The sequence below is a fragment of the Festucalex cinctus genome, chromosome 3, assembly GCF_051991245.1.
Source record: "Festucalex cinctus isolate MCC-2025b chromosome 3, RoL_Fcin_1.0, whole genome shotgun sequence".
Lineage (NCBI taxonomy): Eukaryota > Metazoa > Chordata > Actinopteri > Syngnathiformes > Syngnathidae > Festucalex > Festucalex cinctus.
This window is the reverse complement of record NC_135413.1, coordinates 7304221-7328721: the sequence shown is the minus strand read 5'-3', so window position 1 is coordinate 7328721 and position 24501 is coordinate 7304221. Positions and strand designations below refer to the sequence as shown.

At 39.5% G+C, this 24501-nt stretch overlaps 1 protein-coding gene across 3 annotated transcripts; it reads right to left on the bottom strand.

Annotated features, from left to right (window-relative positions):
• Positions 1-28: 28 nt before the first annotated feature.
• On the bottom strand, positions 29-24244 carry elmo3 (engulfment and cell motility 3). Of its 3 annotated transcripts, XM_077515607.1 has the most exons (21): positions 23991-24244; positions 16440-16546; positions 15548-15588; positions 15379-15451; positions 13991-14041; positions 13625-13794; positions 12265-12364; positions 12029-12180; positions 11595-11673; positions 11116-11166; positions 10428-10550; positions 9752-9874; positions 9572-9676; positions 9214-9322; positions 8988-9124; positions 3254-3417; positions 3003-3115; positions 2825-2929; positions 2660-2739; positions 1182-1262; positions 29-1106 (listed from the first exon to the last, which is right to left on the bottom strand). In XM_077515607.1, exons 2-21 carry the CDS (start codon positions 16515-16517, stop codon positions 894-896), a joined length of 2148 nt encoding a protein of 715 aa, XP_077371733.1. In that variant the 5' UTR covers positions 16518-16546; positions 23991-24244; the 3' UTR covers positions 29-893. The 3 variants fall into 3 exon arrangements, with proteins under 3 accessions (XP_077371733.1, XP_077371734.1, XP_077371735.1); XM_077515608.1 differs by lacking the exons at positions 8988-9124; positions 9214-9322; positions 9572-9676; ... (10 more) ...; positions 16440-16546; positions 23991-24244 and adding an exon at positions 4669-5248 and having other exon boundaries at positions 3254-3435; XM_077515609.1 differs by lacking the exons at positions 8988-9124; positions 9214-9322; positions 9572-9676; ... (10 more) ...; positions 16440-16546; positions 23991-24244 and adding an exon at positions 4669-5245.
• Between the last annotated feature and the right edge of the window lie 257 nt (positions 24245-24501).

Sequence of the window (24501 nt, the reverse complement as noted above, 5' to 3'; positions counted from 1 at the left end):
ACATCTACTAATAAAAACAGCTGGAAACTATAACTATTGATATTTAATTGCATTTATTCATATTCTTAAAAGATCTTTGCAAACACACAGATGAGTCCAAAGGTCATGTAAGAGTCTTTGTCAGGACAATGTTTGCATTCAACAGGGGACCAAGTGGCCACAATTTTCCTGCTCCTCATTATTGTCATATAAAATATAATTTGCATTTAAATCATACAGTCTCTTCCTGCTATAAAGCGGTCTTAAACTGTACAAATCAAAAGAGCTTGCTTCGCAGGAAGGTATTTGTACACAGCAGAGTACCTATTTCTTTGTTTATACAGAGCATTGTCCAAGACTTGGTAGTGATTGTTTGGGTGAAATGTACCATAAATTGTAGCAAAAAGGTCTCATTGAAGTTATAACTCGTTAAGATTAAGCACAAAAAGATATTTGGTTTCTTTGAAGGCACAGGAAGTGCAAAGCTTCAATACATCGACTTACATGCAGGAATAATCCAAACAAGCAGCCTGAAATTATTTATTTATTAAAAAAAAAATTAAAATAAAAATTTTTAAAAAAGTATTTTAAAAATTTAAAAGCATTTTTTTTTAGTGGTTCTTCTGTACTGTATAAAAAGATTAAGGGCCCATTTTCACTTTTCCACAAAAGATCATGTCATTAAAGTCTTATGAAACTTTAGAACAGATTGGTTAAAAAGTAACATTGCACTTCAAATTCAGTCAAGCTGCACGGGTGTTAAAATGAGCACAGCAGCAGTTTGAGCTCGTGAATATTATCAACAAACGTGTAAATCAGAGCCCGACACACAAACATATCATCGTCCTCTATCAAACACACACACATGCATGCATTCTGTATATTTACACAGGCACACCATTGTGATGCGCCCTCTACTGCTCAGTTTGACTAAAATCGTAGCAGAAGTTGTAGTTGCTCGGTGGTTCGGGGACGACGGGCGCATTCTCTGGGATTGGGATGTTCTCTAAATCCAGGAGGCGGAGCTTAATCTCCATGGACAGGAGGATGTCCAGTTCGCTGCGCATGGATTCACTGCTCATTTCCCGGCCCAGGAGGACGCTCAGTCCGTCTGTCCACAGGCAGAACTGACACAGACGGACATACAGGCTATAAGCGGACAGCTTCCGAAGACGTCTTTGACGTTAATGAGCTGCACTCACGTCAGTCCTTGACGGGGCGATAAAGTTGAGGCTGTACTCCTCCACGTCGTACGTGATGCTAAACGCCAGGTCCAACACCTCCTACATGCGCCACACGGACAACATTGACAACAGGCACAATACATCAGTCTTTATTGAGCACACAATATAGTTTGGAAAAAACTCAGATCATGACTCTCTAAGAGTTTTTTGGGAACCTATTCTCGTTATTCAATGAAAACACTTTCTGTAGGCACATCCTTTTGCATTATTAAAAGACTTCCTTTTTGGGAGTGTCAAAATTAGTGCTTTAATTTAAAGTTCCTTTAACAACACTAATGTATTTTTATTTTATTTTTTTTAAACGCACGATTAATGACCGCCCATTACTTGAGAAGCCTGTACTGGGGGAATTCCAGTTGCAACACAGCACACATGTCCACGTCAAAATTTAACAGTGATACATTTAATAATATACTTGTGGAGACTGGTCTCAAGTTGTATTTTACAATTTAAAAAATGTGCTGAATTTCACAAGTTACTTCATGTTAAAGATTAGATAGCTCTTAATATGAAAAGAAAAGGCACTGAGCTGTCACCACCGTCTTACAAATACAATTATGCCATTTAGTGGTAGAAAAATGACTAACAAAAATCAATATCACACTCAGTTTTGACAGTACAATTTTAACTCAATTTTATGAATTATTACAAAAAATACTGTATCAAAGACCAAAAGATGCCGCCATATTTCTACTGGTTTAACATATTTCCCCCCCACTTTTATGCTAACAAGTAGGGGTGTGAATTGCCTAGAACCTCACGATTCGATTCGATACCGATTAATCCCGATATCAATTTACAAGTCGATTGTTGCGATTTTTTTTACTCAAATTTAGAAAATACTACTCAGTAAACTGCACACTGGTTGTAATCATGTTTTATGTTTGAACAGCATTGAAATAAAATATTAAGGCTTAATGTTCCATTCATATAACATTCTTCCATGCTTAAAGTGTGAATCCTAACCCTAAGTAAGACGTTTTGTTGAATATTTTTCCATCAAAAATGGATGTTTAAAAATCGATTCGGCTGCCTATTGAATCAATTCGAGAAATGCGAGCTGTAATATCGCGATATATTGCCGAATCAATTTTTTTTTACCACCCCTACTAACAAGAGTATGAAAACTTAGGGAAAAAAAATATTTCATTGTACAGTTAGAAAAGATATAAAATTTGTGATTAATCATGAGTCACTATTGAATGAATCACTGTTAAAGTCGTGATTATTATGATTAAAATTTTTAATCGCCTGACACCCCTACTTTTTTTTTTTTTTATCTCCCTCAATTGAGTTGTGCAACATTAATGGTGGAAAAAGTATTGATATTGTTCATCTTTTTTTTTTTTTTTTTTTTAAATATCCCAATAAGATGGCATTTTTACCTGAGTTGTGTCCCTTTTTATTTCCACTGTACAAACTGATGTTTCGCTCACCTTGTTCTGTTTGCCTTTGTTCTCCTTCATGTGAGGACACTCTTTGCCCACCAGCAGATTTTTGATGTCTGCCACCGGGACTAAACAATGAACATCAGTAAGTCCACAGCATATTTCTCAGTCACATTGCATAATAGTCATTACCAGTCTGAAACACACACTCACTCTTTTCTTGCAGCGTTTCAATTGGTGGCGTGTCCGAGTCCTCCTCCACGTCACCATAGTGCAGCATTTTGTGATTGGGCGACAGACGGCAGTACCACAGTTTGTCTGGCGGGGGCAGCCAATCACGTGAACATTTGCAGAAACACAAAAACGTCGAGCGCCGGCGTGGGTCGCTCACCTTGCCGGCGCCGGCTGCTAATCTTTCGGAACATGGTCCCCTGACAAAGCCTGTTGAGTCTTTGTTGGCGAATCAACTCGAGCAGTTCGGGCTTCAGACGTTCTTTCAGTTCACTGCAAGGACACGCACACACACACACAGGTTGACATCACTGCTTCTTCAAAGTTACGCTAGTAAGTGCCGTATTCCAAAAACAAGCAGGAGAAACTATCATCTTGCAACCACTGGTTCCGAAACCTCATCCAACTCACAGTACGGGCGGCGCCAGCGTCTCTTCCTGGTGCAGTCGCTCCGTCTGGCGCAGTTTGAGGATCTCGCTGTAGTTGAGCGCGTTGACTTTGTTCTTGAAGAGCTCCAGGGAGGTGGGCTTGGTGGACAGCGTGCGCGTGATCTGCTCCCTCACCACCTGCATCACCTGGACAACACCCACCACCTTGAGTGACACTCGCAGGAACAACGAACGCAGGATTTCGTCAAGCTTAAAAATTGTCAACAGCATTGTATATAACCAATCCATAAATCCATACGGTTCTTATACTTTTGATATAAGCTAACAGTCAGCTGGTTCACTTCCCCCACAGCAATTTCCCCAAACAGCAGCCAATCAATGAAGAGTGGTGCATTTTATTAACCTACTTCACAGTCATTGGCCACGCATAATTACAATGATCAATAATGATCAATATTTTATTCAGTGTCAGCAATGATAAGGCTTAGCGACCGTAGCTAACAGACATTTACTCAATTAAAAAAAAAAGAAAAGACAACATTGACAGCAGGGCAAAATGAATTTGACTCTGCGCTTTATATTTAATACAGTGCAGTGATTCAATTCAGATTTAACTTAAAGTCACTAGCTATGCGACTTGAAAGTGTTATTAATTCATTTTTTTTTTTTTTAAAGTAATTTCATTAGTTCCTGCAGCATCTCGTTTACAATGTAAACAGCCCAGTGGCCGTGACCGACTTTTTATCGTTTTGATTTTACCCATCTCGAAACAAAAAGGTGCACCTCATAAAAGAATCTGAGCAATTCTGTTCTGATCTATTTGAAGTTATAGCAACTTTTTATTTTTGTTCTAGTGTTAATCACAAGGGAATTTATTTCTTCAATTTTTATTTTTTTATGCTGTAGACAGGAAGAATTGGAATGAATCTGAGCATAATAGACCCAAATAGAGTAATGCACTTTTTCTGATTCGTCATCTACCTAACTGGTTGCTGGCCCACCAACGTGCCACAGAGATGTTAAAGGTGTTGTGACGTGTACAGGTGTGCCTACTTGTGTTGAACATGTATGCGTGTGCGTGTAAGGCTGCAAACAGAGATCGAGCTGTCCAATTCTGTCCAACTGCTGATCTTCATGATTCCTCTTCACAGCCAATTGGACTGATTGTGAATGATCATTGACTAAAATGACAGCTGGATGCCAGCACAATTTATTCACACACACAAAGCCAACGGAAGCTTTCGAACGGGCTGGGTTATTGGTTGCCCATCTGCCAACAGCCAACTGTATACAAAGTGGCCAAAATGAGCTCACCTTGTCATGTAAAGACGACAGACCACAAAGTCATATTTGACCAAATAACATCACGTTTTAAGATCGTATGAACTATATACAAACCTCATCAAGTTTATCAAACAACACACAGATCCATCTTACCTCCATTTTTCTTCCTTAAAGTGCTCCTTAACAGTTTAGCAAAAATTCCAATTCCAAAGGTCCAAATGTGTGTGTAGGGAGGCTGTGCGTGATTGTCTACATGATAGCAGCAGAGCTGCAGGCTTGCTTGGGTGGCTATTTTGTAAACACACACCCTGATTCTCTCACACACACGCACACACAAGCCCCCACCACCTCACAACCAACCACCCATCCCGTTGGCCAATAGGAGCCATGACTGACAGCTGTCACGCTTTCCCTAAAACGCCTTAAAAATATGTGCCAATGTTCAGGCGCGGGTGCGATGAATGTCAACTTACGGCAGAGGCATAATAGAACTTTATGTGCAACAGTTTCTTCAAAATAATTGATGTAGTTACGCATTTGTTGACGTACAGTATATTTAGTTGACGTTCGACATAAAATGCTGCTGTCTATCCTTGCTGCATTTTTGTCACGTTGAAATCTGTATACAGTCGTACTTGAAAGTTTAGTACATACTCTCAGGGAATGTAAACTTATGAGCACACTGCATAATAAGACAAAAGCTTAATGTTTATAAAGTCCAAAACACAGTGGCAATTGTTTTGATTTTTTGAAGTTGATGTTAATAGAGATGTGCGTGTGAATTTTGGTGACGATTCATAGCATTTTTGGGTCATAAAGCCATCTTCGGCTTTTGTACATTTACAGTTGTGTTCATAAGTTTACATACCACAACAGTAAGTACACTTTCAAGCATAATGTATATAGAAAAATATTCTGTATGTACCTTATTTTGTTAATTTTGCTAGTGTTTAGTAGGGATGTAACGATAAGGGCAATATTGTGATGTTAAAACTGCCACAATATCGTCGTCGTCCTGTTCACAATATTTAAAGGGAACACATCTGTTTAGAAAGTCAGGTTGATTTCCATTTGTGCTGTTCTAGCACCCTCTGGTGGCTAGTTTATTAGTGCAATTTAATTTTCATTAGGGATGTTTTGGCCTTCTATGTTTAAAATCTGTGCTAACTGTCAGACGTAGGGGAACGTAATATGCCTGTGAAGCAAGTCAATATGTGGAGGAACTCGATGTGTGCGTGCGTTAGCAAGTAAGCACCTCAATATTGTTATTAGAAATTGTGGGTGGTTTATATGCATTGCTATTATATATACAAAAGCACAATATTGTGTTTTTTTGTTTTGAGCTTTTTTTTTTCTCCTTTTTTGTTTAACAATATTGTGACCTTTTTTTTAAAATATCGCCAACCCCCCACAATAACGTGATAATTATCGTATCATGACCGTCATATCGTGATAATATCGTATCGTGATGTTTGGATATAGTTACATCCCTAGTGTTTAGTACAAGGAGTTGAGAATAAAAGTGCATATAATATACATGTATTTTTTGCTCCATGCAATTAATCTTGAATATATAAATATTTATTCATATACAGTGAGCCATTCACATCTGCATATATTGTCCAGTTGTGACACAGACGCTCCTCATTCTTCTCAATGTCATTGCCTGATAATGTAAATATGACCATATGTAAGATATTAGGGGTGGGAGAAAAAAAAAAATCGATATCGCAATATATTGTTGCGCTCTCTGTTGCAATAAATTATCGATACACTGACGATAGATATCGATATAATTTGTCCAGTTCTGCAGCGTTATGTTATAAATGTTTATGCAATTTTGTTTATGTAATTTGTCTCACTTTACAATGTTTACAGTGAAAAGACCAAGAGGCAGTGAGGCACTATGTAAAACTTTGTACATTGTACAAAGTCTTGGCATTGAATAAATGCATAATTAGACATTTTCCTTTTTATGGCCATTTGTTGGCTGTTCCAGTCACATATCGTAATATAGTGCTAACATTTTTTTGACAATATATCAATAATTGTAGATATCGTGTATCGCGATATTATCGATATCGTGAGCCAAATATTGTCACAGTATCAAATCGTGGTTTACCCGTATCGTCCCACCCCTAAAGATGATATTGCATTCTTTGACCAGTTTCCTCATTTGGTGACTAATATACACACACAGAGAATTTTATCATCTAAATAATGAAATCCAAATTGGGGTTTTGCAATATCCCACCACCACCATGCTTCCCGTTACTTTTGTGTCTTGCCGTCCCATGTTAGTTTTCCAGAGGTTCGACATTCCCTCTGTTGTTGTGTAATTACTGCTGATGCTCAGAGAGTTTTGTTTCCCTCATTTCCTTCTCCCTCTGTTGCTGCCGCCCTCCACGCTTCCCTTTGTCCACTTAATGCCCCCATTGTGTTTGCCCCAAAGCGCCCTGCGTCGGGAGCGGTGGGCAAAAACAAAAGCCCAGTCCTACGGCCTTGTGGCCCGCTCTTTAAAGGTGAAATGTCATCGGGTTATATTTGGTGGGAACAGGGCGGCCGTGGCTGATGTGGAAATGCAGATGAGGACAAAAGCGCAGCCGCTTTGCCTTTGAGGATGATTGGAACAGACAGACGATCAATCTCTGCTAGACAAGCCCCCGCTGTTTCAAACTTGGCCAACATCCACCATTGTTACAAACATGACAATGCGCTTGTAAGGTCACTGCGTGACCCTTCCACACACTTGAGTGAGTGGGCGAAGGCGAGCATTAAAAAGAGGGTTTTTCAACATTTAGGCACAGTACGACCACGAAAGTAAACATATTTCATTGAAATATTATATGAAAGTAGACACAAAGTAGCACACAATCATGAAGTGAAACAAAGTGGATCTTATTTCAAAGTTGTTTTACAACAAAAAAAAAACCCTGAAAAGTAATGTGCACAAAAGTATTCAACTCCCCCTGGCTTCGTCGAACCCCCTTTCACTGCAATAACGGCTTCAAAGCTGTAATGTTTGCCCATTCCTCCTTGCAAAACAGCTCCAGCTCAGCCAAGTTAGATGGAGAGCGTTTGTGAACCGCAAACTTAATATTTATCAGCATTATGAAGACTAAAGAACAAACCAGGCTGGACGGGAACAAGGTTGTGGACAGATTTAAAGCAGGAGAGAGGGATACAAAAAGATTTCCAAACCTTAGTACATCTCAGTGTACTGTTCAATCAAGCATCCCTAAGTGGATCGAGTACCAAACAACAACAACAACAACAACAACAACAACAACAACACAAGACAAGGCAAGGCCATCCTCCAAAGTTTCCAACCAAAGAAGGATAAGTCTCAACAAGCCATCCCGACTGTCAAACATGGTGGTAGGAGCATCATGCTCTGGGGGTCCTTTTCTTCTACAGGGACAGGTAAGATGGTGCAGGTAGAAGGGGAGATGGATGGCGCTAAATACAGGGCAATCTTGGAAGAGAACCTGTTTTCACAAAAGCTCTCTACCTACCCTAGCTGAGCTGTAGCTGTTTTGCAAGGGAGAATGGGAAAACATTTCAGTCCCTAGAAGTGCAAAACTGATAAGAGACATACCCCAAAAGACTTGAAGCTGTACTTGCAGCAATAGGGGTTTCAACAAAGTATTAAATAAAAGGGGGAGGGGGGATACTTTTACAAACCCTACTTTTCAGGGTGTTTTTTTTTTTTAAGTTGTAAAACAAATTTGAAATATGATATTCACTTTGTTTCACTTCATGATTGTGTGCTACTTTGTGTTTAGCTTTCACATGAAATTTCAATTAAACAGATTTATGTTTGTGGTCGTACCATGCCAAAAGGTTGAAAAACTCAAGGGAGATGAATACTTTTGCAAGGCGCTGTATGTATAAAGGTCTCAATTGGCAAATCACTCTTAATGTCTAAGTTCTTGATCTTGTTGGAGATACTGAACCCCACAAATTTCCTATAGACATTCACCGAACCCTTCTTCGTTGAAAAATAATTCAATTATTCAAGACGTGTAAAAGATCCTGCGATTGGCTGGCGACTAGTTCAGGGTGTGCCCCGCCTACTGCTCAAAGCCAGCTGGGATAGGCTCCAGCACCCCGTGACCCTTGTGAGGAGCATTAAGAAAATGGGTGGATGTATAAGATCATGTAATGGTGAACAACTTTTCATCGTAGCTGGCTTTCTTCACCTTGAATTCAAAAAGCATTGTTTTTGATAGAGCACTTTAAAACAACCATCACTGTTTTCTTAAGATGGAACCAGGGACAACAGATACAATGAAAACAGCAGAGGCCCCAAAATGTAACCTTGTGGAACACCATCACAACAGTCGCAACTTGACTACTGAGCGCACCAAACTGGAGCCTAACCCAGCTGAATTTGGGCAAGAGGTGGGGTACTTCCTGGACTGGTCACCAGCCAATCACAGGGCCATGTAATCATTCAACTGAGACTGCACCTTGTCAAAGTCCTCTTGCGTGGCTCTCATCTCCTTCCAGGTCTTGTTGAGCAGCTGGATGCAGACGCAGAAAAGCTCCTCCAGCAGGCGGTCCTGACTGAAGAAGATGGGGTGGTAGTCTGACCCCGTCTCTGAGGCTGCGAGAACAAAAACATAGTTGGAGCCATCAGTCGCTGCCCCTCATTTCTTCGCAGCGAAAGCTACGGGCAAGCGACGGCAGACTCACGGGCTTCCCCTATACGAAGGATTTCACACAAGATGAGTGTGAGTTGGATGCTGCTCCGAGCAAAAGGACACTCGTGCTTGTCCTCCCTGCTGCTGTTCTCCAGGACAAACTGACCGAGGGATGTACGAGTTCATGTCAGGTCACATATGGAAACATCCGTCATCATGATACGAAATCACATATCAAATCGTAAATCACATATGGAAAAATATTTTGGGACATCAAGCCAACTGGAAGTGGAAATTAACATTGTAAATAAATAAATAAATAAATAAATAAATAAATAGTTAAACAGTTATATATAAACAGTTATATATTGACAACAAAAATAAATGTGGGGAAACAACATCATACTCACCCTGCTGTAAGCATCAGGATTGCGTATAGCAAAATAAAGCATGGTGTCCAAAGCTAAAAGACCAGGAGGCGTTCTCACCAAGTCCTGACCAGGATTACTATTGTTCTGGAGAGATACGACATACAAAATATTAGGATGACAAAGAAGAGACCATTTCGAAATTTTAGGGCTGACACTTACAGAGAAGCCCAACTTCTTAAACTCTTTGGCGCAGAGAGAACGTCGTCTCTCGTGACTCAGACTATTTTCACTCTCCGTTTCGAAGGCTGCCTGCCGCAGATTGTGAAGGATGTCTCTCTGCTCCTTTATAACAAATCACACCTGCATGTTTTACTCCATGTGCACATTTGGAGGGGTATTCAATGCAACCTCAAGTACATAATAGAATACTTGACATTGTTAGACTGTATGCTTACATCAAGTATTGTATTACTGTATATCAGAAAGATTTAATGAGTTTTGTTTATTAACAATAGATGGTTGAGCTCACGGTCAACAATGTGCTTTGTGGAGTCACAGTGACCTTTGAACAATCACAATGTCATTACTATAACAAGCATGACAATGTTACCATACGCCAGTACATTTTACTACACACAATCAAAGGTTGGGCTACATGTAATTGGACAGCCAAGTCCAGATGTATTCGTGCACTGATGAAAAAATATAGTTAAATTTACAACAAGAAATGTAAAGAGCCTCTGAAACATTCTCTCCATAAAAGGGCTTCAATTTCTAAATAGTATATATTTTTGTGAAATTTGAAGTTTCCACTTCAGCCACATCCATCATATAAAACCCAAATGAAAAATTCATGTCATAGTCCTAACAAGTAGATGGTGTCCATGGGACTAACCTGACTGTAACAGTCCAGTGCAGTCCTCATTCGTGGTTCCAGATGATTCAAAGTCACTGTCTGTAGGACATAGAGGTAGTGGGCCATCTCATCCTGAACTGAACCTGAACTGTGGATGATATTCTGGAACAACAAGTCATTTTCACCATCAGATTACATTTTCATAATGTAACAGTAAAACAAAAATTTGGAATTCATTTAAATATATACAGTATCTTACATATATATGGTATGATCATCAAGTGTGTATAAATACACTTGATGATCGTACCACCACCTTGAAGAAAAACTATTATTGGTATCGGTGACTACTCGGGAGTTGAGTACTCTTACTGGTATTGGTCTGAAAAAAGTGGTACCGAACATCTCTAATTATCATACCATATTTACTTGCAGTTATAGATACAAATACAAAAGTCAAATGTAAAACATTGTAGCAGCAACAAATTGCACGTTCTTGTTGACATGTGATGATGTATTCGTCTTATGCTGCTGCACAAACTTGTGTGCGGCATTCATAATAAAACATTTGCATCAAATTATCAGTACAGGGACTTTGCAGTGATTGTATAAATGTTTGTCCCTGTTCTGTATACGCGTCTGTTCCTTTAAATTTTGCCGGATTATGACTATTTTGATTGTCTGTTTTAGCATGTCCACAATACTCCTTTGCAAGATCAAAATTTACCTTGTAAATGTACTGGCGGAGATTCTTCTTATTCAGGTATGCAAACATTTCCTGGGGGGAAAAAGTACAAAAGAAAACTTGTTCCATTGTTGTAATAACAGGATTTTAACACTGGGTGGCGATAAATAGTGAGATTGTAATATCAAAAAAGTGACCTCTGTGTTAAAATCATCCCTTGCTGGAATATGAAAGGGTGGATTTGTGAGGAAGTTTGTGTGTGTAACAACGCAAGTGGAAGAGAATAGGAGACAGGCAGTTGAATGAGGAAACTGTTACTGCACAATGAGACAAAAGCAGAGTCAGAGCAGAGGCAGTGAATGACTTGCCTGTCTACAGGAAGTGTAAGATGACCTGTCACAATAAGATCTGCTCAATGCAGTGCCTGCTAGATTGTAACTCTGGGGCACAATAGCGGTCTGACTGGTGAAAGTCCTGCACAATATCGCTGTCAAACAATAAGAGACAAGCCAAATCAGCACCTGTTTGTCAGCATCCCCAGCTGTCTGCAACAGCGCCATAAGTAGAGCCATAGCTTTGGTCTGAATCTGCTGATTAGTCCTGGAAGAAGAAACACACACAAAGGCAAGGCAAGTTTATTTGTATAGCACATTTCATACACAAGGCAACTCAATGTGCTTTACACAAGGAAAGACAACATAAGCATCAAGAAACAGTAGTTAACATTCAGAGGAAGAAAATTAAATGAAAATAGGTTACAAAATTTACGGAAAAAGAACATACAATAACAATCTTAAAACAATATTCAACAAACTTTAAAACATTTAACATAAGGAAATTTAAAATAATAATAATAATAAAAAAGTGACAAAGTGACTTTTATATAATTAAAAAACTGTTTGGCCTCACATAAAGTGACATCAAGAGGGGTGAAAGGAGTCAGTTGGTTACTCACATCTGGAGGTGAGCGATGAGCCTCTCCATGGTCACCACTTGTTTGACTTGCATGAAGAGGCTGTGGCTGCTCAGGACCATGCTCTCCAGGATGTCTAAACACACCTGCTGGATCGATGCGTCGCCCACCTTGGCGTTGACGAAGCAGGCGATCTGAATGGAGAGAGAACGCGGCATGTTGGTTAAACAACAAGCGTGAATAAATGGAAGACATCGAGCAGGTAAAAACTACGGCACCTTCTCAATGAAAATTGACGAGAGGTTTTCCCAGGATACTATGCCGTGATCCATCAGCTCCATGAAGGCTGTCAGTGTGTGGGTCATGATCAGCGCACTCCTGAAACAGACAAGGAAAGGCATGTAACCAGACATACACACAGACGATGGCGAGACAGAAAGAGAGAGAGAGAAAAAATAAATAAAATCGTTGGATGCACATCTTAGCCAACAATAATTCGTTAATCAATTATGGGCAAGACAGGACAGAGGTCCAAGTAGTTAGCACGCCTAACTCAGGGTTCCTCACACATTCCCAAAACATGCATGTTAGCGTCACTGAAAACTATAAATTCTCCATAGGTGTGAATGTGCATGTTTGTTTGTTTTTTTTTGTTGCCCTGCGAGTGGCTGGCAACCGGTCCAGTGTGTAACCTGCTTCATGCCCAAGTCAGCTCTGATAGCTACCAGGAAGTGTCGGAGCAGAATTAGAACAAGCGCTGTAGAAAATGGATGCATTTAACTTTGGACAATTCTATGCATCCAAATGTGCTTGGGGAAGGACTTATTCCTTTTCCTGGTCAATGTTTAATGAGTTTGGTGTGGAAGAATTTGACAACCCTTGACTCAGACCCAACCAACAGATTAGGGATGAATTAGAACGGATATTAGCCAGGCCAGGCCGAGCAAATATATCATTTTCAATATCTATCTATTATATTTAGCGCTTGTCCTAATTAGGGTGGCTGGAGTCTATGCTAGCTAACTTTGGCCAAGAGGCATGGTACCTCCTGGAGTGGTTGTCAAGCAGGCAATCGTCAGCACATAGACAAGAAATAACCATTTTGTGTCTTAACCGAACACTTAAAAGCCCGTATCGCACTGAGGGGTTTGCAAAGGTAACAAATTTTGGTTTCGGGGTTCGTTCGAGGGCGCAGATATTCTGAGACAAGCAAAACATTAAAACTGTCGCTGAACATCTGGCAATCATCTGGCGAACATCTGGAAGCTTAAATGAACCTTGATGAGAAATCAACATTCACTACCTGGGCAAACATTCACTCCTCAGTGGGTTATGGGCTTAACCTAAGAAGCATTTTTTTTAATGTATTTATTTTTTTTGCAATGTAGGGTCCCAGAGGAACCCCGCGCAAACATAGAGAGAATTCAATACCAACTCCAGGCAGGAGGGATGAGATCAGATCGAACCCAGAATTCCAGAATTGTGAGATGGATGTGCTAACCACTAGTATACAATGTTGCCCCATATCAAATATATAACATTCGTAATGTCAATTTTACAATTTGTAGCTGTATGATAAGCAGTACCCTAGCCCAGTATGGGAATATGTGGTCACAAAACAAAGAGTACTGTACTAACTCGCTGGAGTCTTCCACTATCTTGACCAGTAAGTGATGACCATCTCGGCTGATGAACTCCTGTGCGAACGTCACATCCGTGGAAACGCTGGCGAGTTGCTTCAATGAATCGCAGCGCACTCCCAGGTCCATGCTTTGGATGCCCTTAAACAAGTCCTCCGCACAGCGACCCTACATTCCCAGGGTGAAGAAACACCCCCACAAACACACACACCCCCACACACTGAATAGAAAAATTCTCATAACACACTCCACAGTTTTCAGGCTTGCATTTACATTGTGTGAAGTAGTACTAGAGATGTTGCAGCCACTGAGTGTGGGACCTGAAAGAGGAGCATGACTTACAGGCTGGTGGATGTAGACTTACCGGGGCCTTGGTTAGACGCAGAATGCAGCCATTCTTAATGTCCAGACGGTTCTAAAAAAACACACACACACACACACACAAACAATTTTGTGAAGCACTAAAGCAAACTTTGACTATCAGGTAACCGTAAGTAACTTGAACACAAAAGCCCTCGCACATTTGTGTCGGGCCAGGAATGTTGTCACTGTGTTGACTCACCTTGTGGAAGGAGCACCAAACTGTTAGACCATATAGACAACAATATTCAGAGACTTTACCAGAAACTACACTACAGGAAGTGCTTTCCACATGAGTTGAGGTTTTGGAGTGTGGATGTGTGTTTTTTGTCCAATTATCCAGGAGAATTTGGCTCCTAATCTCTGTTGCAGTTCAAAAGTGTTTGATGGGGCCAGTCAATTTATTCTACAACTTCTACAACAAGCCAAGCACACACTTATCATGGAATTTGCTCTGTGTATTGGATCACAGTGACGCTACAACAAAAGAGCCTTTCCCCAAAATGTCCCCAGTCGGAAGCACACACCTTTAAAAAATGTCCTAAGATGAAACCATCACTTAATCTACACACACACACACACCCACACACACACACGGAGGAAGCCAGTATCGATCGTCTCCCAGCCACCCCCTCCCCTCAACTACCACTGGAAGGAACATTTGCACAAAAACTGTCACAACAATGTGAATGTCGTGAGTGTCAATGTTTTTTTCCCCCCACTTTATTTACACAGTCTGTACTGTGGTTGTAATTGATGCAAATTATTATTCATTGTTTTTTATAAGGCCATATTAAATAAAACAGATTTATGAATGTAACTGCAATGGATTCAATTCTTAATGTAAATATTCATATTTTTACTAATGCATTAAATTACAGCAAGAAGTTTCTACTATTTGCAGCATTGGTACTTTGGACTGTCCAAAGGTGCTGCATGAATTCCTCAACTGAGTTGAAAATCGTTGTGAATCAAATCAAATCGATTCTGGAAATCTAAATCGATACCCAGCCCGAGTGCTCATAAAGTAGGCAGCCAGCATTTTTGAGGAAACAGGAAAAGTGGCAGAATGTTTTGTTTTTGTTTTATAAAGCATATTGTGCTGGTTAGTATGGGGTGGATATTTGTGTGAAAACAAATCTAAAGTGTGTGCGTGTGTGTTTTACAGTGGTGGAAGTGGAGCAGATTGTATTTTTAAGATTTTTTTTTCCTTCTTGTTGTCTCTGTCTTGTCCTGATATTGACAGACCTTAGTTTTAGCAGTTTTGACAAAAAACAAAGTTAGGATGAAGTAGCCTTGAACATTTTCGAGTTCTGTTTGTTGTTTCTAATGAATGACTAAGGAGTGACTAAGAGTCCATCATTGATCAAATTCATTTCGCCATTCACTCACCGATTCGGTGATGTATGTCTGCACTCCGTCAGCATACTGAAGCGCGTAGTTTTCATGACCTGGGAGATTCCAGCTGCACAAACAGAATACACACAAGAACTTACAGAACGGTCATAAAGTGATGGCAACATACTGTGTATGAAAAGAGATGGCTTATGAACAAACTTACCCATCACAGACCTCCTTTATAACAGCGGATAGGGGCTTCTTCTGCTCACAGACAAGAAAAAGGCTCAGTCACACACACTATACTGTATACATTACTATTTAACCTGCTATAAAAATGAAAACGCGTCAAAATGCTGTTCACGCAGTAGTGGCCCAGCTTTGTCTCGTACATTCTGAACAATTACGCCCTTCGTGACTTGTGTGTATGTAAATACTAGTCAGACTTCTACCATGTCTGACACTCAGCTATCCTGCTATTAGTGGTTAGCCCGGCGGTCAAGCAGTCAAAACGTTGTCAGAGTGTGTGGTACGCCCCGTGGCTACTCTGTTATTAGTGGCGGCGACCATGCGTCGACCAGTCACATATGGAGGGAGAGAGACAGCTCGGCCCTTAGGATGAGTTTGACTGCTCGTGTACATGTCACATATGGAAAACAATGAACAGCCTTAATTCAAATGAACATTAATCAATGCAAAAAATTATATTTAATTTTGAAATGAAAATCTTTGTCTAAATGATGAGAGAATGAAGTTTAATGAAGTACTTGCGTATTTATTTATATTTTCTTCTCTAGATGATGCACTGGGTTTAAAGATAGAGGCTGGTGCAATGGAAATATTAAGTTTCCACTGATTCTTTAAACCAAGAGTGCCATCCAGAAAAGAAAAAAAAGAAAGAAAAAAAATCACAAATGCTTCATGAAGCTTCATTTGTTCATCACTAATAGTAGAGATACTCCACTAAATCTGACACACGCAATTTTGCGCTATTGAGTTAAGCCTAACTGCATCACAACCCTGACATTTGTCTTAATTTGCACATATTAAATCTCTAAAAAGACACCATCAGTTGAACATTAAATGCAAGTATGGTATTCGATCGAGTGTGTTACCTGGTCCAGTCGTATGAGCTGGGGGTAGGCCCCTGGCATCTGGATGGCTATCTTCACGATGTCTTTTTGTTGCGGCATTTTGGCCTCTCTGGACTCCACCACGCTGACTGTTGCAAAAAAATAAAAATTAAAAAATAAAATAAAAAAGTACAATGAAACAAAGTGCAGGGAGGTACAACTGCACAAGAGACTCTTCCTCGAGTTGTACCACAGCCTAATACTATTGTGGCTGTAGTTTGCAGTTATGAGAACTGTTTTTAATGTTCTGCTAATTTAATTGAGCTTAATAATAATGTTTAAACAAATTATTCATTAGTCATAATTATAACTCATTCAGTGCCAAGCCATTTTCAGACCATTCTTTTCCCTGAAACTTTTTTTCCCCCTCCGAAAAGACATATACTTCTTTGGGATTGAATGAGTTTTAAAAGTGAGTGTATATTCAGATGTGTACATTTAATGTTTCAGCAGTTGATTTTTACAAGTTTCCCAGCTTGTTCTGAGGAGGCCCTGGTTTACCAGAGTGGTGTCTCAGTCTGAACACAAGGAGCTACATGTAAAAGGAGTATATAGATAAGAGATGATGAAGAAATAAGGGCCAGAAAAAGAGTCCTGTGGGTAAACAAGTAGGTAGATAGTACATACTTATGGTTGTGAATGTGAAAGCAAATAAACATAAATACAAGACTGCTTCCTGACAATACCACACCAAAGTGAATGCAGACATCCCCCCCCAAAAAAATTGTATACATTATTGTGTATCACACAGCTCTACCAAAATGGACTAAATCATTTAGCATTGCTAGATCTTTCAATTATCCTGTGATCATTGTGATCAATGATCCTTAATTTTTCATCTTACCAAAGATATTAATCAATGATTCAGTCAGGGTAAAGGCTTCCAGTATACCCCAGGCCAGTACACAAAGCAAGGTCTATAAAGGCATGTTTGGACCAATTTGGTGTGGAAAAACTTGCCTGACACTGTCTTCAAGCTTCAAACACCTCTGAAATGAACTAGAACAGAGATTATGAATCAGGCCCATGGTCAACATCAATGACCTCTGAGTCTCTGACAAAGCAAACTTCAAGAGAGGAACTAACTTTAGAATTTCTGCTTTCTAAATGTGTGACGGCCAGTTTTCCAAAGGCTGACATGGTGTACAGTAAGAGTAAGTATCATATCATGTTGATTCCTAGTTGTGACATTGTGGCTCTGCATTCTTAGGCCATTCATATAGAAAAGCAAACTGTGAACCAATAGGATTTCTGAAAGACCCACAACCAGTCAGCCCATGCATGAGAAAGACTATTGGTTACAGTACATCTCGTTCATGAGTAAACATGGCAAGGTCCAATATTAGAGGAGAACTAAAACCCATTTTTTTTTAAGAAAATAAATAAATACACTGTTTATGCCAGCAATAGTCAAAACTCAGTACAGTGATTAACATTGCATTTGTGGAAACAGAATTAAACTGAATAATTAATCAATGTCAGACAGCTGCCATGTTTGCCCAAATTGTCATCAGCTGCAGACTGGAAGTGATGTTGTAGCTGTTGTTGTGCCTTGTCGGCTGCTATTGAATCGTGGCGGCTGACAGGTTTTAAGAATGATTACTTTCATCATTCTATCCTGTGTGAAGTGTACTGTGTACTACACCATGGCACTGCAAACATGCAGCAGCCATCAAGGAAGTGTAGAATGTAGGAATAAGAGCGTTCTAAGCCAACTTCTTCATGTAAAAGAGAGCTGCAAAAAGAAATCGAAATCTGCTCCCAATTTTGTAAGTACACGTAGAAGATGATGTTTATGGTCATGGTTTATTATAATGTAGCTTTTGTACATGTAATGAAATTGAATACATAGTTTGACAATTATCACTCCCATAAATCGGTCTTACCAGCAAATATTTTTCATCATCTCTGTCAGAAATACTTTTCCCCCGCTTGAGCTGGACACAGCATTGTGAACTATAGACAAGACCATGATACTTTGAATTTGTTAAACATTATATTAAATCATTTGCGCCCAAAAACGTATAAATATGTTCTATTTTAAATATTACCATGCTCCCAAAGACGTATTTATACGTTTACCTTTTTTGCAATTTTAGTACTAGTAGTAGTAGTAGTAGTAGTAGTAGTTATTACAAAAAACGACCAGCAGGTGGCAGCAGAATACAAAAGATCAACCAGGGCCATGTTTAAAAAGGTTATTTTCCACACTGTTTTAAAAAGATTTGGGAATAATGATGAAATAATCATTAGCATTAGCTATATTCTAATGATAATTGCTGCAAAACGGAAACAGATAAAAATATACTTTTTTTCTTGACGATAGAAGAGACTCTAATCATTCTTTTGGTAGGTTCCATGTATTTATAGGAAATAGGAAAGGAGGAGCCCCTCCTTTTCTCTATTGCGGTGTGGTGTGAATGAAGCAGCTATGTTTGTAGAATCCTGTGATCGAACTTCTACAAGATATGCAAGCGAAGCATAGTTTCCCCTTGGTGTGAACGTAGCAAACAAATGACTGCTTCCATAAGCGAGCAGATGCAGTGTTATAAACATATATATTTTTTAGAATAAACACTTTGTGGTGTTAAACTTACTGTGAATGCAGAAAATTCTATTTCAAATCACTACTGCCACCTGTTAATGAAAAATGAAACTGCACACACTATAACACACCCTTCTTCACATACACACGACATTAACAACGTCCGCAGGTAGGGCAGGAAATGCAAACCCAAATCCATTCTGAAAACTATTGGCTAGAGGCTTGCAGGAGGACCTACTGTAAGCAGCTAAGGCAAGGCAAAGTTTATTTGTATGGCACATTTCATGCACAAGGCAACTCAATGTGTTTTACACAAGGAAAGACAACACATAAACATCAAGAAACAGTAGTTAACATTCAGAGGAAGAAAAATAAATGAAAATAGGTTACAAAATTTACCAAAAAGAACATAAAATAACAATCTTAAAACATTATCCAACAAACTTTAAAACATTTAGCATAAGGAAGTTTAAAATAATAATAATAATTAAAAAATAAATTAATAAACAATTAAAGCTGTTTAAAAGTCTCTAATCAAAGGTGTAAGAAAAAAAGCAACGTTTTTAACCTGGATTTAAAAGCATTTACACTCGGGGCTGACTTCACTTCTGTTGGCAGCCTATTCCATCTGTGTGCAGCATAATAGCTAAATGCAGCTTCACCATGTTTGCTTCGAACTCTGGGTTCCACTAGTTGGCCCAAGTCTGTAGCTCTCAGAGCCCTGCTGGGTTTGTACTCAATCAGCATTTCTTGGATATATTCAGGACCCAAACCATTTAGCGATTTATACACGAGTAGCAGAACTTTAAAATCTATTCTACAGCTGACTGGGAGCCAGTGTAAATCCTTTAGTACTGGACTAAGGTGTTAATCTGCCAATTAGAAGAAATGTTCAATCATAAATGGACCCTTGCACTAAAAAAATATTTACGGTTCAAATGGGCTAAATCGAACCTTGCTTTGCAGGCTGAATTTTTGCGGCATTTGTAAGTTCGCAAACTCCCGATAATACATCTTGTACTGAGGCCGCTGATTTTCACCGATCCATACACTTTTTGTACAGACCAATCACGAAGCAGAATTGTGCATGGGGGTGGGATATGCAGCTGTGATGAGACCAGGAAGTGACGACGCCTTGGGAAACAAACAAACCTATCATGGACGCTGTAATTAATTCTGTTCTCACCGTTTCCTTGTTAAATGATGCACACCCGACTTCTTAGTTTTTTTGTTCTAAAACAAGTTTGTAATAAGATATCCGCGTTGTTTTACTTCATGATTGTGTTCTAGTTTGTGTTTAAAGCGATAGAAGACTTATAACTCATTTTCCAGTATTGGATTCGGCATTGTGTACAAACAATAAAAGTGCAAATATTTCTGGCATCTTATTCCCTGAATTTTCTTTTTACCGATTAAGTATCAAAATAAGAACATACCACGGTGAACGCCATTATCCTGGTCACGTGATCGTGATCACGTATCCCGTGCGTAAACAGAAGCCGCCTTCTCTCATTTCAATGGGAGTTTGCTGATGTAATGGGTAAGAAAAAAAAAAACAGTCTTCGATCCCAAATATTGCGACAATTCTGTTCAGAGTAAAATCCTCAGCACATCCCGTTTCATGTCATTCCATGCGGGGGTGGGGCGGTGGCGGGTGGCCTCTCCTAATCTGGGCTAAAGCGTGCTTAGCACACAACATTTAGCTTCGCCTAGCAGAGTAAAAGTCACCCGGATGTTTACCATCCAACTTTGACTCGCCGGCCAGTTGGATCTGCCAGTTTCAGCCGGCTTTCTGCTGGAAACAAATCTTTGGCGAGTCCTCCATGGCTGTACTGCTCTTAAGAAGTGCTTCTTTGCTATAAGGCATAATTCCAATTCAATGTCCGCCGTGAGATGCGAGAATTCCTCATGAGTTCTTTGGTGTCACCGGCAGCCATGTCATTCAATCTGTATTTTATGCACGCGGTATGTCACAATGTTCATGTGACTGTCCAAAATACCAGATATAGTACTTAATGCAAAAAATATTCATAAAAAGTGCTATAAAGTCATAATCACTCAACATAAATGTACACTTTTTTTCAGGGAAGAGTTTAAATTAACCATTTCAAAGAATAGCTAGTTTAGTTTTTCACAAGTCTTGCTTGTGAAATTACTAATTTATATGTTTTGATTTTGGCCGTATGATTAATTGGTCCAACATTACTCATTCTTTTACTTTACAAGATCATCTCATGGGCTGGATTAAACCCCTTTGTGCGTTTGACACCTCTGGGCTAAACTGAAGGCAGCCATGTTCAGTTAGTTTCTCTTAAAGAAGAAGGCCCATTACTTCTCAAATGACTCAGTTCCATGCAACTATCCTTTTTCAGTACAAAGCAATAGTATGTTCCTCTTTCATCGTGCATTTATGGTGCACTGCATAAAACTAGCAAAGCTTTCAACTGCTATGTAGACTTTAGTCACACACTCACATCAACGATACACACTTCCTTCTCAACCTTCAGACAGCACTCCCTGAGGGGACAAAAGAAGCGGTTGTTCCCGCTGAATCTCTCCCCCCACTACTCCCTTATCCTTCACGCTTAGCACATAGACCAATCCAAATTCTTCTAGGTACTCATGAGGTCATGACGACACAGAGGAGTTCAAACTTGTGTCTGCTTGTGTTCAGAATGATGAATGGACACCGCCCTGTGCACAATCTCTGGGATAGTTCACATACCACGACTCCCATCTGGAAAAGAAAGTTTATTGCAGCTCCTGTCAAAACAAAGCCCACGTCTTTTACTGTCTTTGCCTCACTCTTCCTGAGGCAACTCTTGATTTTTATTCTCTTTATTTTAGTCAATAGCAGCAGGTTTTGAATCATTCTCATTAACTGTGTAGTGAGGACACACTGTGGTGTTGAGAAACTTAAATATGCAGTCACAGTAAAAGGTCAACACATAGCAATAAAACTACTGCCTTAATGCGTAGGAGATTTGATAAGAATGTATTGTGAGATCATGGTTCTGGAGCAATTATGAATAAACGGGCACAACTGGGGATAGTGGCCCACCAGGTCTGTCATGGCTCATGAGGTTTACAGGGGTGAATTCCTGATGATGTACATGGATATGTATTTTCTTTTCTTTTTATTAAAAAACACACACAAAAAAAAACAATGCAAACCCTGAGACGGAGAAAGTGGTGCATCTCTACAACTACACTCGGACATAGTTTTCACAAGTTGATGGAGAGGGTCCATCTGTCAGAGGTGAAGGACTCGAGCCGCATCACTTGGATTTGACTCAATTTAATTCAGTAACTTAAGGACTTGCAACTAGCTTGGCAAAAATGAATGAAAGATTGAGTTGACTTTGACTCTGCATTCACGAGACTTGATTTGACTTACTTGAACTCCATGACTTGACAAGTAATTATGTTTACTTTTGAAAAGTTATTTTTGTGTATGTTGTGCCAGTGCATGTGTGTGCCACCAATCTGGCAACCCCAGCAACAATGGCCACCAGTATGCCCCAACCAGGACAAGGGCTGAAGCTGGCACGTGGAGCTAGTGTCACTGTCACCAAAGATGAATACATTTGGATTCAAGGATTATTGTTTTGATGAAACCAGAAAAAAAAAAAAGACAACAGCAACTTGAAAGGTTTAAAACGCAAAGATAAGACATAACTTCTACATTTACATTCATCTGTCAGACACACAGGTAAGCTAGCTGTGTGAACTGTGAAGCTAAGCTTCATGAATGTGCCCTGTGACTGACTGGCGACCAGTGCAGGGTGTCTGCCTTTCAATTGATGACTCCACCTGTAGCCGTATAGCTCTTGTTGCTACACCAGTAGAACATATGCTCCTGGACCTAAATAAAATGTTCCTCCATCCAGATGGCAAAGCACACTTGGCCTGCTTGTCCTTACATACTCATGTGAGAGCCTGCCCATCATTGCAAAAAAAGACCAAGGACAAACTGAGGCCAATGCTTGACTACAAATCAAAACAGGTTTAGTGGATTCCGTAACCCTTACTGTAACCCAGCATTTCTCAAATTTTGGTCACAAAGTGCTGATTAACTGGCAATCGGCATAAGAACGACAAAAAAACAAAAAAAACAAAAAAAACCAAGCTAATCAATCAGAGATATGTCAAACATTTCAATGTAATGTAAAGAAAGTGTGTGTACTTATTATTAAGGAATAATTCAGTCACTTTACCCATGTAATGTTTTAATGTATAAATATTTAAAGTGCTGTAATCTCAAGGGAAATATTATTTAGGTCATCATGTGGTTATATAGGTGCTGTGGCAAATTGTTGCAGCAACAGTAGACAATAAGACCTTAACAGCTACTGTACAACCTACTCTGTGGGCAATTAATGTAAAATGACATGGTCAGCATCTGCCAGTGAGTATGCTTTCTTCCACTGCCAGTTGGCTTTGTTAAATATAATACCAAAAGTAATTCTTTGTACACCTTTTGTTTGCTAGTGGACAAGTGTGTCTCAGCGCCCCCCAACCCATGCCTCCACTGTGTTCCTGTGTAGAGAGAGGGGGTCTGTCAGCTGCTCAACATTTTTAATCTGACAGGCTAACCCCCCCCCCCCACACACACACACACACATTAATATCCTAATGAGGAGTGAGTGAACAAATTACACGCACTCTGAACAGTTATTAAAAACGGCTGGTGTGTTTATGTCGGATATGTATTATTATTTTTGCCATTTGATCATTAACTTAATTTTCCCAACTGTAGCAGCCCACCTTAGTTAAGTCAAAAGCATGCTGTATCTTTACGTCTGTGGTTAACTTTTTTTTTTTGTAAAGAGTGAAAAAGAAAACGTCAAAAGGTCGCGCGTGGTAAGTCATACGCGTGCGTATAAAATGACTTCGAGCATAGCTTTGTTGGAAAAGGTATCTGAAAGAAAAAATAAAAAATAAATAAATAAAGAAAAAAAAAAAGAAAAGAGGATAATGCGTCCTACCTGGCTAGAAAATGTAAGTAGGGGGTTTCTTTCCCGTAGGAACCGTTGCCTTCGCAGCGAAGGACATTTGCAGCGGTCTGCTCTCCACCCACAAGGAGCAACGTTAGGCTTGAAAAAAGTCACGACTCCAAGATAACTGTCTGAGATATGTAAAATACAGGTCCAAAACCGCGAGGTGTGCTTTCTTGAATACTTGGTTTAATTTAAAGTTCCGGGTTAGTTAAGTACTCAGGCAAAGATTTTCCTTTAGTAAAGCTAACCAATTTTGCCACACTAATTCCGGTTGGAACATTTCAATATAAAGCTAAAACGCAAGCCGTTTGGGAATACTGTATTACGAAAAGGAATGAAATTCCCATTTAAAGAAAACCATAAACAATTTAAGTTGTATACGCGTTGACTCGTACAGTTAAAGATGATCATAATCAGAGTGGCGAATGAATAATACCAATAATAATAATAATTTTTAAAAAAAGAAATAAAAGTTGAATTATTTTGAAAAGACAGACAG